The sequence below is a fragment of the Microtus oregoni genome, unplaced genomic scaffold, assembly GCF_018167655.1.
Source record: "Microtus oregoni isolate MIOR12 unplaced genomic scaffold, Mior012 000027F_ref0000203, whole genome shotgun sequence".
Taxonomy (NCBI): Eukaryota; Metazoa; Chordata; class Mammalia; order Rodentia; family Cricetidae; genus Microtus; species Microtus oregoni.
In genome coordinates this window covers 21,892,535-21,909,126 of record NW_024543086.1, presented here as the reverse complement: position 1 = coordinate 21,909,126, position 16,592 = coordinate 21,892,535, and the positions used below count along the sequence as shown (strand labels likewise).

At 46.8% G+C, this 16,592-nt stretch overlaps 1 protein-coding gene across 2 annotated transcripts in view; it reads left to right on the top strand.

Annotated features, from left to right (window-relative positions):
- The window catches only part of Adcy9 (adenylate cyclase 9), a 125,476-nt gene extending 110,279 nt beyond the window's left edge, over positions 1–15,197 (top strand). For both annotated transcript variants that reach the window (XM_041675906.1, XM_041675907.1), the window contains exons 10-11: positions 1,475–1,516; positions 6,756–15,197. In XM_041675906.1, the coding sequence (XP_041531840.1) occupies positions 1,475–1,516; positions 6,756–7,947 (1,234 nt within the window). In that variant the 3' untranslated portion in view covers positions 7,948–15,197. The remainder of the gene's footprint in view (positions 1–1,474; positions 1,517–6,755) is intronic.
- Positions 15,198–16,592: the final 1,395 nt, after the last annotated feature.

Below are 16,592 nucleotides of genomic sequence, written 5' to 3'. Positions count from 1 at the left end.
CAGTGAGATTGCTTTCGGCTGCAGGTTCCATCAGGTGCATCATACTTTGTTCTTAGTTGCTAAAATGTATCTCAAGTTTCCTATTACACCAGCAACTGGCTTTGTCAGCTAAGTACATAGTTGCAAATGGAATAGAGACTAGGATAGCAGAATGCTCACAGTTAGTACTTTACAACAGTTCATGATCTCTTAAGCCAGTTAACCTTCTGTTTGTGTAACATCTAAATATCAGGCTTTTCTCATAACTCCTTAGAGCGGTGCTTCCCAGGTGCAGCAGAGAACCACCTGTTTATAAATCTGCTGGGACCGGGGAAGGGGGCGCAGGTTGTTTTAAAGTTGCAGGGGACAGTTCTCCATTATACTTTGCAGGACATCTAATATGTCTAACATTCCTGCTCCCTAACTTATTATCACAACCAGGGACTGCCACACTTCCCAGGGGCCCCTTGGGAGTGTCATTGCTGTCACTGTGGACCAGCGCTGTAGTGAATGCTGCTCAGCACTATTAGCTGTGTCCTTGGGTAATCAGAGGGCACTAGTGATCTATGAGCAGAGTGACTCTCTATCCTCGGCTTCCTCACCGTTTTGTAGCAAATGTGAAACATATTCATGTTCTCTGCAAACCAAGAGAAAAAGGCAATTTGAAGCGGAGCTGCCAGCCAGTGCGGAGAGGCTGTGACAAGGAATTACATTAAGCGAACTGAGGCTGCCTCCTGCCTTTGTGGGGCATCTGGATTCCTGGCCATTACAATGCTCTATACAAAGAGTATGGAATTCCTCAACAGCCTTTAACCTCAGATGCTGTGAACCACTCATGGTGACATTTAGTCACAGCTTTGGCTTGTGATTCAGAGAGACAAAGTAGTGGCCTCCCATCTGCCTTCCTGCTATAAGGCAAACAGCAGGTTTTGGAGTGGAATTAGTAGGTTACCTCGCACCATGACCTCCTCCACATGGAGGGCCCTCTGAGCCTACAGCCCAGTCCCAGCTGTTGCTGGAACTACCAGGGTTCAGTGCTTGTCAGGTAGTAAACAAAAGCCTGAATTCGCCTTTTCTTTTACGAAAGAGAAGTGTTTGAAGACCAGCTATCTAACTAAAATATTTCTCTGTTTAACCTTGAAAACATACCTAACATGACTACAAGTTTGATTATTATAGATGACTAACTACTAACTTGTCTTCCTTTATTATCTTAAATAGCTTTCAAGGACTAAAACTTTGCGTTACATTTTTAAAGATATTTATTTATCTATATTAGTGCTATATCAGCATGTACTCCTCTATTCCAGAAGAGGGCATCAGATCCCCACCATAGATAGTTGTGAGCCACCATGTGGTTGCTGGGAATTGAACTCAGGTCCTCTGGAAGAGCAACCAGTGCTCTTAACCCCTGAGCCATCTCTCCAGACCCTTGGGTTGAGTTTAATAATGTCTTTTTTGTTTTCTATAATATTTTTATACATTTTCTTTCCAGTTCCATAGTGATGTCACCCTTGGATACAGCACAGAACTTCAGGTAAGCTTTCAACCTGGGCCTGTGAGAGCCGCCGTCTCTCCACTCTGTGTCCTGAAGGCACACATGCCACAAATAAACTGTACAAGTGTGTGTTGGGTTGAGAAAGCAAGCAATAGCTGTGTGTTAAAGTGTCCAGTCACAGTTGTATCTTACTGGGAAGGTGATTGGTCAGTAAGTCATTGATTAGAGTTAGTTTAGTTTTATGCAAGACTTTAGCATGTTATGCAGGAACTCTCACAAATCAAAGAAAATATTTATCATCTAAAATATTTTGACTTGAAGCCATCCAAATGGCTCTGCTGTTAAAGGTGCATACCATGAGAACAGCAACCTGAGTTTGATCCCCAGAACCCATGTAAGAGAGGTTGGAAAAGCAATTCCCCTGGCCTCTCCACACAACCTCGTCATGCCACACAGACAGACAGTGATAATAAATAATCTAATGAGAAATTTGAAATAATTAATATTTGAATTATATGTTTAGTGTAAAGCAAGGGTTAAATATTTAATTTAAAAATTGAAGGGGAACAGGTAAAAATTATGTGTGCTGTGTCCATTCATATCTACAGCCACACCTGCCCCTGTATTAGTACATGCAGACATGCATACCACAAAAATAAAAACAAATATTTAAACTACAACAATTAGAAAAATACTAATTTTCATGCCCCTTAAGACAGATAATCTTCCAGTCTTATCAATAATAAATAGGTTACAAGGAAAATAATGGATGACAAATTAAAGAGGAAGGGAAAGAAAACCAAAACAGACAGAAAAACATTTGTGGAACAAAAAGCACACACAGATGAAATTTCGACAAAGTACTCAGAGTTCACAGAAGAAATATATCACATATTAACCACATTTCCCAATCCTGGGACCCAAACGCAGGGCACTGAACATGCTGTGCCAGTGTCCTCCACTGATCTTCAACTCAGCTTATATTGGGCCCTCGAAAAGCAGTAACACGATGCCGACCATGGCATGCAAGCCTGTGATACTAGGCTCTGGAAGCTGAGGCAAGGGCATTGCTGTGAGTTTGAGGCTAGTGATAGTGTGGTCCTGTATGTGCAGCCCTAATAGACCCCACATGTCAACATGTCAACAGCTGCCTTGCCTCACTCGCTGGTTAGAGCTGCAAGTGCCTCTTGTTTTCTGTTTCTTTGATTTATTTTTCTATTCTAAAACCCCTCTTTTGCATGGTAACAGACATGCATTATTATTAACTTCCATTCACGATTTAATGTCCCAGCATTCAGTTATAAGTTAACTCTTACATTTATTCACCTCAAATTCCTCTTTTGGACTGGGCCATGATGGTGCAGACCTGTAATCTCAGCTATGCAGTAGGCCAAAAGAGCAGGAAAGCTTGCATGGGCTGCAGAGTGAGCTCAAAGCCAGCCTGAGCAACTTTTTTGAGACCCTGTCTCAAAATGGAAATGAAAATCAAAGAGCTGGGAATAGTTCAGTGGTAGAGCACTTATCGCCAGAACCACTAACACACCAAAAGTCTCCCTTTGAAAACTGGCCTTTGCTATTTGAATCTAGAACTGGAATTGCCTACCTTTGTCCACAATCTTAGAATAAGAATTGCTGGTTGTTTCACCACACGCCATAATCCCAGCACTTGGAAGTAGGGAGGACAAGAGGATCAAAAGTTCAAGGTCATCCTCAGCTACATAGTGAGTTAATTCCAAGACAGTCTGAGTGACCCGAGACCCCTTGTTAATAAAACCAAATATTTCATGAGGGGTGCACCCACACACTGAGACAATGGGGATGTTCTTTCGGGAACTCATCAAGGCCAGCTGGACTGGGTCTAAAAAAGCCTGGGATAAAACCGGACTTGCTGAACATAGAGGACAATGAGGACTACTGAGAAGTCAAGAACAATGGCACTGGGTTTTGATCCTACTGCACGTACTGGCTTTGTGGGGAGCCTAGGCTGTTTGGATGTTCACCTTACTAGACCTGGAAGGAGGTGTGAGGTCCTTGGACTCCTCACAGGGCAGGGAACCCGGTCTGCTCTTAGGGCTGATGAGAGAGGGGGAGTTGATTGGGGGAGGGGGAGGGATATGGGAGGCGGTGGCGGGGAAGAGACAGAAATCTTTAATAAATAAATAAAAAATAAAAATAAAGTGGCAGTTAAAAAAATAAATAAATAAAACCAAATCTGGTATAGGGCAGAATGGCTCGGAGAGTACAACACTGGCTGCTTAATGCAGAAAGAGAACCGATTCCACAGACTTACCCTCTGACCTTGACACACGCAAGGTGGAATGTGTGTGTCTGCATTCACTTATCACACACGCATGCACGCACGCGTGCACACACACTAATAAAGTGTTTTTAAAGGTATGGGCCAATGATAAAACTCATTGGTGCTTTGCTGCCAGCAGTTTTGACCTAAGTTCAGTTCCCCAGGAAACTGAAACAGCAGAATTACTGCAGGCTTGAGTCCGGCAAGTGAGGAGAGAGCATGAGATTGATTATGGAAACACGGGTACTGTGGCCTGTTTCTCCCACTGAGGTTTAGAGCAGTTAATGTTAAGCCTGCTGTTCTTACTAGAGGGGGCTGTTGTTCGATGTGCAACATTGGAAAAAGCAAAACGAAACTTAGCCCCAGACCAGCAAGCCATGCTCACAGGAGCCCAGACCCTTCCCCAGCTCCGCTTAAAAGCCCAGCCAGAGAACTTCATGTTTTAGTCAGTTAAACAAAGTGGTCACTTTGCTTAGCATTTGAGAATCAGAGGCATTACCATTTGTCTCAATGAAATAAGTAAAATAGATAAGCATGGCTATCCTACCATAGAGAGCTCTGTCCCGTTCCTGACCACTGAGCTGTGAACCCGTGCAGGTCCCCTGTCAGCCTAGCTGGATTCCAGGGTTCAGCACGGTGCAGGGATCAGCAGAGGAGAAGCTTCTCTCAGGAGCCCTTCCGGGGGAGCTGTGAGGATCTCAGTCAAGAGCTGACTTAATAGCAGGCCACATACAAAGCCTGGAGGGAGAGCGTGGTCAGCATGAACTGCTCTGCCTGTGCAAGCAGCCTGAGACCGCTGGCGGCTGTCACCCAGGGATGACGGAACCTTTCCCCGGTCCCAGCCTTTCCGAGGATGGTGGCCTCCCCTGCAGAGCTGGCACCAAGTTCCGGCTGGGAAGGTGTGGTTTGCCAGAGACCCCCATACTCTCCAGGTGTTCCACCAGAGCAAACCACAGGACCAGTCCAACGGCAGGCCTTTGTGACGGCTCTTTGGGGAGTGTCTCAGTGACCTCAAGTTCACTTTTCCTTTTCCTTTCTTTCCTTCCTCTTTCTTCTTTCTTTCCTTTCTTTTCCTTTCTTGTCTTTCGTGGTTTTTTTTTTTTTGAGATAAGATCTCGGGTAGCCCAGGCTGGCCTTGAACTTGCTGTGTACTCAAGGATAACCTCAAACTCTTGACACTCCTGTCTCTGCCTCCAAGGTGCTAGGGTGACAGATGTGTGCCACCAGGCCTTCCTAAATCCATTCTTTTAAAATACCCTTATGTCAGAGGTAACAATAAAACTTTAATTAAATAGTGTGGCTAAGGAATTAAGGTTTCTGTGCCCTAGACCATCTCACCTGAGGACACATCAGCTTTCTGTCTATTTATATTGACACAGTCACCAAGTCCACCTTTACATAAAATCTAACAGCCTACCTCAGGCAGTTTAGAAATGTATTAACTTGTAAAACTGATAGAAACTGAACAGTCGCAGTTACTCTAAAAGTAGGAGGGGATGGAGGGAGGGAGGGAAGGGGAAACGCGAATGTTAACATTAACTGGCCTGGGTAGTAGGACAATGGATGAATCGGTTTTTAAATTTCTACTTTTCCCCCAAATTTTCTATGATTGAGCATGCAGTATTTTTAACAGAGGGGGGAAAAGCCTAAGCAAATTTGGTGGTGTATGCTTGGAAAGTGGAAGCAAGAGGATTAGAAGTTCAAGGTTAGCCTTAGCTGTGTAGCAAATCCAGGAAGTGTGGCCTCTAGGAGAATGGTTTGAAGGCTAGGGCTATAGTTTAGAGAATATTTGCCTAAATGCAAGGGCCTGGGCTCAATCTCCAGCACTGAAAAGGAGTTCTTGGGAATGTCTAATTAAATTCTAAATGCACAACATTTAAAATTATTCAACAATCCCAATATATGCAAAGGAGGATATAACTCCCAAGAACGTAGAGAACACACAATTCAACTCTGTAAATTTCTGAGTCTCAAGAAAGAAACATTATGTAACATCACAGATGCCTTTATAAGAAATGATGACATGCAGTTGAATTATTCTAGTGTAAATTAGTCTCTAGTTGTGATCAGAATTTATACTTAGAAAATAAAAGACTGTGAATAAAAGAGAAAAAAAGAGACGAGGGTACAGGACTGTTCCCCGAAATGTTATGTTTCATCGTAACTGCAGCTCCCTCAGTGTGAGCGTGGCGCGTCCCTGTCTTAGATTCCTCCACAGCCGCGACAGATAGCTCTGTGTGTCACCTCAGAGGAAAGACTGTCCCACACTGTGCTGACTGACACCCTCACCATGTGCAGTAGATGTTACACATCTCGTATTCTTTTTGAAAACGCTAAGATTGTCTCAAATGGCCTTGTCTTGGGAGACGCACACTAAAATAGTTAGACCAGCAACTTACTTTCAAAATGTTTAGGAAAAAGTGTGTGTGTGTGTGTGTGTGTGTGTGTGTGTGTGTGTGATGTGTGTCTCTGTATGTGTTGAGAGGAGAAGCAGAGAGGCAACATTTAACAGTTGTCAGATCCAGGTGAAGAGCTTCCGGGTGTTTGTTTTATGAAACTTAAAGTTTCCATAAGGTTGAGATTGTCTAAAAGAAATAGTTGAGGAGAAAGAAAAGATCTTTTTTAATCCAATGAATTCTTTTCAAAAGCAGTTAGAGCTAGGCTTAGTGGGTCAGGACTGCAAGCCTGTCGTGGGTATGGAGGCTGGAGGATGGATGCAAGGCCAGCCTCCAGCTACATAGCAAGTTCACAGTCAACTTTGGCTGCATGAGACCTGGTTTCAAGAAACCGAATCAAATGTAAATAAAACAAAAGTGTCCCTGAAGCCTGCAGAATAACCAGGCTGCTTTCTGGCCTCGGGATGTCAAGGGTAATACTCAGCCACCCTGAGCAAAGCAGGCTCACGATCTGAGCGGGTTTGGGGACTTCCTTAGAGGTGTTCTGAGCAGCTGTGTCATTTCTCCTCTCTCTGCTCCCCAGTGCCAGCAGGAACCCATGCAACAGCTCACTGCTACCGGACAGCAGGAGGCCGGCCAGCCTCATAGGCAGGGAGCTCATTCTCACCTTCTTTCTCCTGCTGCTCTTGGTCTGGTTTCTCAACCGAGAGTTCGAGGTCAGCTACCGCCTGCACTACCATGGGGACGTGGAAGCGGATCTGCACCGCACCAAGATCCAGAGCATGAGGGATCAGGCTGACTGGCTGCTGAGGAACATCATCCCCTACCACGTGGCTGAGCAGCTGAAAGTCTCCCAGACGTACTCCAAGAACCACGACAGTGGAGGCGTGATCTTTGCCAGCATCGTCAACTTCAGTGAGTTCTACGAAGAGAACTACGAAGGGGGCAAGGAGTGCTACCGGGTCCTCAATGAGCTGATCGGGGACTTTGATGAACTTCTGAGCAAGCCAGACTATAACAGCATCGAGAAGATCAAGACCATTGGGGCCACATACATGGCAGCATCGGGGCTGAACACTGCCCAGTGTCAGGAGGGCGGCCACCCACAGGAGCATCTGCGGATCCTTTTTGAATTCGCCAAGGAGATGATGCGTGTGGTTGATGACTTCAACAACAATATGTTGTGGTTCAACTTCAAGCTCAGGGTTGGCTTTAACCACGGACCCCTGACAGCAGGTGTCATAGGTACCACCAAGCTGCTGTATGACATCTGGGGGGACACCGTCAACATCGCCAGCAGGATGGACACCACCGGTGTTGAGTGCCGCATCCAGGTGAGCGAAGAGAGCTACCGTGTGCTGAGCAAGATGGGTTATGACTTTGACTACCGCGGGACTGTGAACGTCAAGGGGAAAGGGCAGATGAAGACCTACCTTTACCCAAAGTGCATGGACAATGGGCTCGTGCCCCAGCACCAGCTGTCCATCTCCCCAGACATCCGTGTGCAGGTAGACGGCAGCATTGGACGGTCTCCCACGGACGAGATTGCCAACTTGGTGCCTTCTGTTCAGTACTCAGACAAGACTTCCTTGGGATCGGATGACAACACACAGGCCAAGGAAGTGCATCTGTCCTTTAAGAGGCCCTGGAGAGAGCCGGCCAAAGCTGAGGAAAGGTTTCGGTTTGGAAAAGCCATAGGGAAGGAGGAGTGCAAAGACACGGGAATAGAAGAGGCCAATGAGCTCACCAAGCTCAATGTCTCCAAGAGTGTATGAGGCGGCATGGCGAGCTGACGAGGTGCTCCGTTCATCCACACACAATAATATTTGTACTGACCGGCTGGCGTGCTCTCTAGCCCCTCAGTTCCTGTTCCCGGATGTGGTGTCATGTGGTCATTTCAGCCCTGATCTCTGTGTGGATCACAGTTATCGGGGTCCATTTCCACCCTCTCTTCTTTCCTTTTCTCCCTTTCCTGGAAGCCTGCCCCCAGCCTGGGGGATCCGTTCAGCTGTGGAGGAATACAAGTGCCTTCAGGGTTTGGCCTTGAGTCTATGGCTGAGGCCACTGGTGGAATCATGGCCCTGGGTATTATTTGACTTCTTTAGGGGAAAAAAAGAAAACAAGAAAAAAAGAAAAAAAAAGCTGTGGTTAAGATACCGTTTTTATTGCCTTTTCTCACAAGTTTTTTTCCTCATACAGTGTTTTCCAGTTTATTTTTTCTATAAACGTAATAGTGTTTTCAGTCACCTGGCCTTTCTAAGCACATACACGCACACACTTGCATTTATGAATCTGACATAAAGTGCCAGTAACTCATCTGGGGGAGGGGCTATAAAGGGGAGCAGGGCTGGGAAGGTCAGCAAGCCCCCTCCTGGCATCTCTGGGTACCTGGGCCCATGAACACTGGGCAGTTTCAGGGGCTCATCTGCACGCAGGCCAGGATTTCCTATACTCACCAGGCACAAAGCTCACAAACCAGGCCTCAGGAATCTCAAAGCCGTGTTTCATCCTGATCCTCCACAGAGGGGTCTTCCAGCCAAGAGCGAAGATGTTCGTCTCAGAAGCCGACTCGCCTGAGGGAGACACTCAGCCATCTGAGGGTTGCGTTTATTTATTTATTTATTTGTCAAAACGTGTATTATGGGGAGGGGGCACAGGGTAGTTTTGGTAGAGGGAAACGGAGTGGGCAGGGCAGTTTGCAGAGGACACAGCAGATCAATGACAAGATATCCCTCAGCGTTTCATGTCTCATCCACTGTGGCCTGTGGTGCCTCCCAGGGTGCTGCTCCCCCTTGTGGGGATCCGGAGTAAAACTGGCTCTGCTCCAAGTGGGATTTGGCAGCCCTTTTGTCCAGTCCTGCCACTGTTGAACTGCTGATCTGCAGTAAGATTTAACTCTGCTGGCCAAGTCAGACTCTCTAGAGGGGTTTCTTACTGTGCACCGATGGGGGGACAGAACCATCTGTATGCCAAAGGAGGTGCAGACAGCCAGACACGGAGAAGCTAAGGAAAATGGTTGTTAGCCTTGCTTGGAATTGTCTTTCCATGCTGAGTCTCCAGTTTGTGCTGATTGGAGCTCAGGCTACAGGTGCCCTGTCGTCGTCATTTTCCAGGTGACGCTGGTGTGCAGCTCAGAGGCAGCCGAGGGCCAGCTCTGTTTGGTGGGGGGTCTCGTGCCGTGCCCTGTGGTGTGTCCTTTCACTGGTAAACCTCACTGTATAATTGTCACATTGTTACTCACGCCCAAAGACAGACAGAACCTGCTGATGCTAGCGAGGTGACATCTTAGTTCTAGTCAGCAACTTCCCCTGGGACTCCTGGGATGGCCACCCAAGCATCACAGCCATGCCAGGCCCCGAGTGGACCTAGTGACTGGGAGACTTTCCATCCCAGTTGGCTCCCTGTTGGTCTTCCAACTCGAAAAACAGACAGTTGTGACAATACCTCTTGCTTCTAAAGAATGTATTCTTGTACAATGCCACAGATTTTTTTTCTTAAAAACACTACCTGATTCTTTCCTAGGATTTAGGGCATGTTGGGTTTCTGCCTGTCAGTATTAGGGCGTGCGCTCTCTGAGTGAGTGCCGGTCTTGTTCTGCCTCTAGGCTGCATAGCCGAGGAGCTAGCTGGTTGTCGGTGTCCTTGCAGTCCTGGGTAAGATGTGCTCTACCAAGTTCATCTCTACGCACATTTTCCCTCCCAAACTCTTCTTCCTTTCTCTGCTACAAACGCGTTTGTGATTCTTTCCTGCCCTCCCCCTAACCATAGACCTGCAAACCAGCTGGAGAGAATCGTTGGCCTTGAGCAGGTAGTCCAGTTGGGCATTGTACAAACAGAGCCCTGGATGAAGGGCAGCTCGCGCTGGGTGCAATGCTCTTAGGAAACACCCTGAGCCTTCCTGAAGAACCACAGACATTCTTTCTTCTTTCAGGGTGCCAGGCCCCCGAGGCCTTCCCAGCTCCCTGCCCCAAAGCATACCTCAACACAGAATCACGGGCTCTGCAGCACGCCTGCTGCGCAGCCTGGTCTGTTGGCATTGAACAAACAGCTGGAGACAGTTGGGCTTCTAGGCAGTGGACTCGGTGTCCTTCGGGTGGCAATACTTCTTAGGAACCTAGGGCAGGAAGCAATACTCCAGAACTGAATGTGTGTAAATAGTCACTTGGCGTTGCAATTGCGCTTCCCTTCTCGGTCCCGGCTCAGAGCGATTTTATACATCAGTTATCCCACGCAGATGAGCATAGAGCATCAGTTATAAGCCCCTAAGCTGCTTGCCGAGCCCACAGACTGTGCCACGCCTGCGCATGGCTCCCTTCACTCTGGCTTCACTCCTGGGGACTGCACCTGCACATGTGCACATGACACAGAGCCAAAGGCAGTGTGCAACCATCACCTGGGCTGTAGGCACCGGTACTTTCCAAAGAAAAGTCTGCGCTTGAATCTCTTGATTTTCAAGGTCAGCATTTTTTGATTGGTTGTTTTGAAAATCGCATCATGCCTAGATCCTGAAATTAAATTAGCAAGAACCAACTGTTTGTGTTTCCATGTTTCCTTTGCTCTGCTCTTTTTAACTTGTTAATTCTAAGAATTTCAAAATGCATCCACTGAAAAAATGGATATTAAAATACTCTAAAACTTAACTTTGGTGCATGGTATTTTCTCAGTGAAAAGCATGATACGACCTTAGATTAGGCCCGCCCTCCGCCCACCCCTGGTATTGTCTGCAACTTTTAGCCAAAACAGGAAGATTTATTTTTCATTTCCATCATGGCTTTAAAAATAGGAAAAAGCAAAATTCCAGTTTTGTTTGTTTCTGGGGCAATATTATTTTTATTATTATTATTATTATTATTATTATATTGATGAATTCACCTACTGCAGTCAACTTTAATTGAGAAATACTTATTTTTACACAGAACATTACAGATCAGGCTATAGGACACATTGTACAGTTGACAATTCCCCTGCTTCATTAGGAGTTGATTGTGCAGCATCTTAGTGGAGGGACTGACTAAGAGAACACAACAGGGTTTCTGAAAAGACGCCCCAGACGCACGCATCTCACGGCGACTGGTGACTGCGGGCCAGGATGCTGCTGCCTCCTGCTCTTCTAGGCCCCATTTCCAAATCTGCTGGGTGCAGAACTCACTGCACTTGGTGACCACACCTGTTATCCGCTACTTAGGAGATAGTGAAGGGAAGATCAGGAGTTCAGCATCAGGTTCGCTACAGAGTTCAAGACCAGCCTGGGCTACGTGAGACCCTGGTTTTGTTTGTAAGTTATGGAATCTCTCCCCAGAAAAGCTCATGTGCCATTTTGTACACATCTTTAAAGGTTTGCAGTGCTTCTAAATCTGCAGCCAGAGCATGGCTCTTTCAGGGTGTAGAACCTCTTCCCCCGAAGTCTTTTCCTGGTTGGTCAAGTGTTGGTTGGTGAGCAACATAAAGGTCCGCTGAGAGCCAGCGTACACCTCACTGACCAGGGTGCTTCCCTGCCCGGCAGTGCTGCGTGCTTCTGCAGGAGCCTCCCCAAGTGCGGAAGATCACAGGAACATGCGCTTAGGCTACAGAGGGCACGTGGGGACTGAGACATCTTTGCAGACCAGAAAGGCAGCCTCTAATCTCTGCAGTACGACTTATCATTTGTGGTTTTTCTTTCATCTCCGATCTCTTTTGCACATGGTTGCTTCTCTTTGCCGTTGCACACTGTTGTTATGGACCAGATCCCAAGGACCTGGGAAAAAAAGCTGACTGGAGGAACCAGCAAGTGAAAGGGGGTGTTTTAAAAGTTCTTATTTGCATATTGTCTACATGTACATTTAAAATCATCCCAGGTGTGTCTTTGCTTTACAAAAAATGTAAAAGCCTGACTCTAAAGAGTTGTTAGTATCTGAGTAACTAAGCCTGTGGAACTCTCTTCCACTGAGCCTGCAAGTCAATGGAAACTGAAATTAAGCAATCCAAATGTCTGTTGTTGAATCCTCACTTATTAAAAGCAGGAGATTCTTTATATTTTATGTTTTTTTTTCCCCTCAGGAGCCTTTAGTAATTTGATTAAAGTTGTGGCCTCTTTCCTTTGAAAAAAGAAGTGCACATAAAACTCCACTTTGGGGGCTGAGCAGGCGGCTCAGCCAGAAAGCGGATGCCTTAAAGTGTGAACACCGGAGTTCTGCTCCCTGGAAATGCCGGGTGGGTGTGGCACCCCTCCTGTAATCCTGGTACAGCCGAAGCAAAAACAGGGATTCCCCAAAGCAAGCTACCAAAATCAGTGAGCTCTGAGGTCAGTGGGAGACCCCAAAGGCAAAGGCACCCAGCACCAATCTACACACACACACACACACACACACACACAGCATTCCACATGAGTATGAACAAAATCCTCCCTCTTAATAATGCATAAGATTTCAATTCATGGATCAGCAAACTACCCCTTACCTGTAATAACCAGAGGGTCGATGAGTTCTAATTCTGACTTGTAGGCAAGGCCTTCACCATCTGTTTAAGGATCCCCACTTGGAAATAATGGAGTTAAATAAATTTTTTTTCAAAATTATAATTTACAGTTTTATGTGTGTGATTTAAATATATTTGAGGACCCTCAAATTCTCATCATTTAATTATCAATTTAGTTAAATTACTTGTAAGAGATGAGTAAATTTCATCCAGAATTTATTGAGCTCCTACTGTGTGCCAGAGGCCCCAGAGTTTCCTTGGTGTGGGCCCTTTGATTTGTTATGTGCTTGAGAGCCTTTGAGAGGCAGCTCTGGGTAGAAACAACCTTTCCCGATGGCTACCCCAGACACTCAGCTCCCTGGAGTACACAGTAATGTCCGTTTCCTGACTGGCATATTCAGGCAGGGCTCCTGAGTGCCACCCATAATTCTTAGTGGGTCTGCCACTGAACACAATTCTCTCACTGCTGACAAGCAGTCACGCGGCTCCATGTTGATTTTGTTGGGTGAGTCAGGAGTGACCTAGCACCCATAAGAGCCTCCGTCCCACCTTGAAAACAGTTGCTGGTTGACCAGGTGTCTGCTAGGCTCACCTGAATGTCTCTGAAGGGAAGAGACATTTTCTGAAAAACTGCAATCAAGTGTCTTCTTCAGGTTAAAAAAAAATGAGATAGGGTCTTTCTATGAATCCCAGGCCAGCCTGGACCTTGCTATGTAGATCAGGTTAACTGTGAACTTGTGGTGATCCTCCTGCTTCAGCCTCATTTTCCTCACCACAAAGAAGTCTTATCATTCCAGGTTGGGTAGGGTCAGGAAGGAAGGAGGGTATGGGTTTGGTCGCTACTTTGAAGTTCCCATCACCAGGGAGGGGTGTGACATGCTCAGAGAAGGGCCCAGAAGTGGTCAATAGTTACAGCTCCCTAGGCACAGGCTGTTAGGTCTCAAACAAAGTGGACTCTGGCCTCCAGTCTCCCTCGGTCCCTACCTGTTACAGGGTTCTCATGGCTAGAATCCCCACCCCCTGGCTAGCATCCCCAGCCCAGAGGTTGGCTGCCCTTCCCCCATCTTCTCTAATTCCAATATATCCCCAGTCATTTTGCCTCTTGGCAGCTGGCTCTTCTTGGTTTCTGATCTCCTGGCCTTTTGGAGTTTGGTTCTCCCTTCCCACTTCCCCCACGTAGCCTGTTCAGCTCCGCTGGCCATGTTCACTCTGAGCTCTTCTAGGTGCCTCTGCCTGTGCTCTCCCTCATACTTACAATACACCTTCTCTGCACCATATCTCAGGGCGCCATGTCCTCATTTTCATTATTTTGTTCACAAACATTGTCCCCTTCAAGACACACCTGAGAAGCTGCCTGCACTCCACCCCCTCGGGACCACTGCTGTCTAGTTCTTCCTGTCTCTTCTGATTGTCCTACAGGACACTTCCGGTTTCAAGCTAGCCCAGCTTTCAATCACTCTTGGCTCCCGCTCTCTCTTGGGATCTTTGTCTCAGGAACGCAAAGCCTCATGAAGCCTCAGGACATGCGCGGTTCTCCACTTACCCACCCACCTCTGCACTCATTGCTGGTCTCCTCTGCTGCTCTCCTGTTTGGATGGGGAGCATCAGCTAGACCTTAGCAACAGGGGCTAGACCTTAGCAACAGGGTGGGCAGGCACTGTTGTGATGTTACGCAGTATTGATTTCATGGGCTGGAGAGCTGATCAGAGGCTAAGAGTGCTTCTTAACTTGAGTTCAATCCCCAGCAACTCCGCGGTGGTGCACAACCACCTGTAATGAGATCCGCCACAGTTGTCCTGGCAGCTGCGAGGGAGCCTTTAACAGAAGAGGGGAAACTGGATGTGGATGAAGAACGGGTCACTCGATCCAGGGAAAATACAACCAAGCTCTACCCTTCCGCAGCTTGGAGTCCTGAAAACTGCATCTTGGAGTGAGCCAGACACCACCAGACAAGCACAGCAGTCATGGCTCCCATGAACCTTTTCTAGTCACAGCGTTAAACCAAAGAACTCATGATGCTGTGGATGAACCCAAACAGAAAAGCAAAGCCTTAACAGATTCTTTTTGGTGTGGACAGATGACTCAATGGTTAAGAGTATGTTCTACTCCTGCCAAGGACCTGTGTTCAGTTCCCAGCACCCACATCAAGCTGATTACAACTGTGTGTAACCCCAACTTCAGGGGACCTGACACCCTCTTCTTCCTCTGAGAGCACCTTCACTCACGTGGCAAACACATGCAAATAAATCATGATTTTTAATGGTAACAACCTGTGTCTCTCTTGAAGGTTTTAGCCTGCCACTGCTTGCACCTATACCTCACACCACCATAACTCAGGGCACAGGGTCGTTGTGGTGTGTGCCTTGTCAGGCATGACATTGTCAGAGTTGAGAATGTCTTTATGCCTCCGGAGGGACAAGGTGAGCATGTGCTATAAAGTGCATTTGTTGCACACTTTGGGACTTCCCATCCATGGCCGTCGCACACTCTTGTCATTAAATAAATGACAGAAGGTTATAAACAACCCGGGTAGCTTTTTTTTTTTTTAAATCACTGTTTTCTGGAAACGAGCTTTCCTCTCTCCCTGCTACGCTTCTCACCTGCACCTGCCTATCTCTTGTCTAGAAAACAAGCAAATTCAAAAAGAAACAAAAGCCAGGCTGCTGGATGGCCTGGAGCAGCTAAGTGCTTGCTATGCAAACATGAGCAGCCTAGTTCAGACCCCAGAACCCACATAAAAAGCTGGGGGCAGCAGCGTGCACTTGTGTTCCCCAGTGCTAGGGAGAACAGAAGGATCCTGGTGGCGTCCTGGCCAGCGTAGCCAGAGTGGTGGCTCTAGGTTCAGTGAGAGACCACATCTGAAAAATAAAATAGGGTGGAGAAGGGCTGAGGAAGACCTTCCGTGTGGACTTCTGACCTCTGTGCGCTTGTATGTACATGTATACATACACATGCATGCACACATGGCTGTGCTCTGAAGAATGAATCTGGGAAATATTGAGCTGTGTACCTAGAAGAACGCACATTCTGGTTAGCTCATTACTGAAGCGCTGAAATCTAGAAAAACGCACATTCTGGTTAGCTCATCACTGAAGCGCTGAAATCTAGCATATATTCAAATGATTCTTCTGTACCAGAGAAAAATCATGTACTCCTGGATATAGAAAATCTTTCTAAATATATTTTTTCAAAAATTATAATTATTTATTTCAAAAATAATTCAAAATACATTATAATTAAATTCAAGTTTCATTGCTGGTTTATTTTGGACTAGTTGCTGTTTCAGATAGAAAATGAATGTAATGGAAGACATTGGCGAGACAACCTGTAAGATCCTTGAGATGTCATTTTAACACAACACTAACTCACAAGCATGACTCAGCCACAGATGCCCAGTACAACTGCAGAGGGCACAGGCTGGTAGCTGCCTGTGAATCTACCAAGCTGAAGGGCCTTGGGGACTTGAGGAAGCCACTGGCTCAGGGACTGGTGGTTGGTCCTGGTATAGCTATTTCTGGTAGGGTCTCGTGGTGCACTTGATCCAGCCTGCTTCTGCTGGGCCGCCCTCGCCTCCCTTCGCTCCCAGTTTAGAGAGCTCCCAGTTTTCAGAGCCTCCATTCTCACTCTGGGCATGAGTTTCGGAGGTTCCTCCCCTCCAGCAGGAAGCTGACTAGAAACACAGTGGAGGGGGGAGCAGGAAGGAAGACACAGCCTGCGTGGGTTCAGCCACGCGCCCCTCCGCACTGCTCGGCTGTGCCCAGCTTCCCTGGAGCTGTTCACACCAAGCTCACAGACAGGAGCCAACCTAGGCTTATTTTCTCTGGAGTCTTTTAAGCAGAAATAGACTAAGTGCTCGTTTTTTTCCCCCCAGTATTTTTAAATGTTCCAATAACCGCGCAGATCCAAAGTAAGGGTTCACTCGTCGGCCCGGCTTCCAATCTCTTCACCCAAAAGTGTGACTGGTGTTC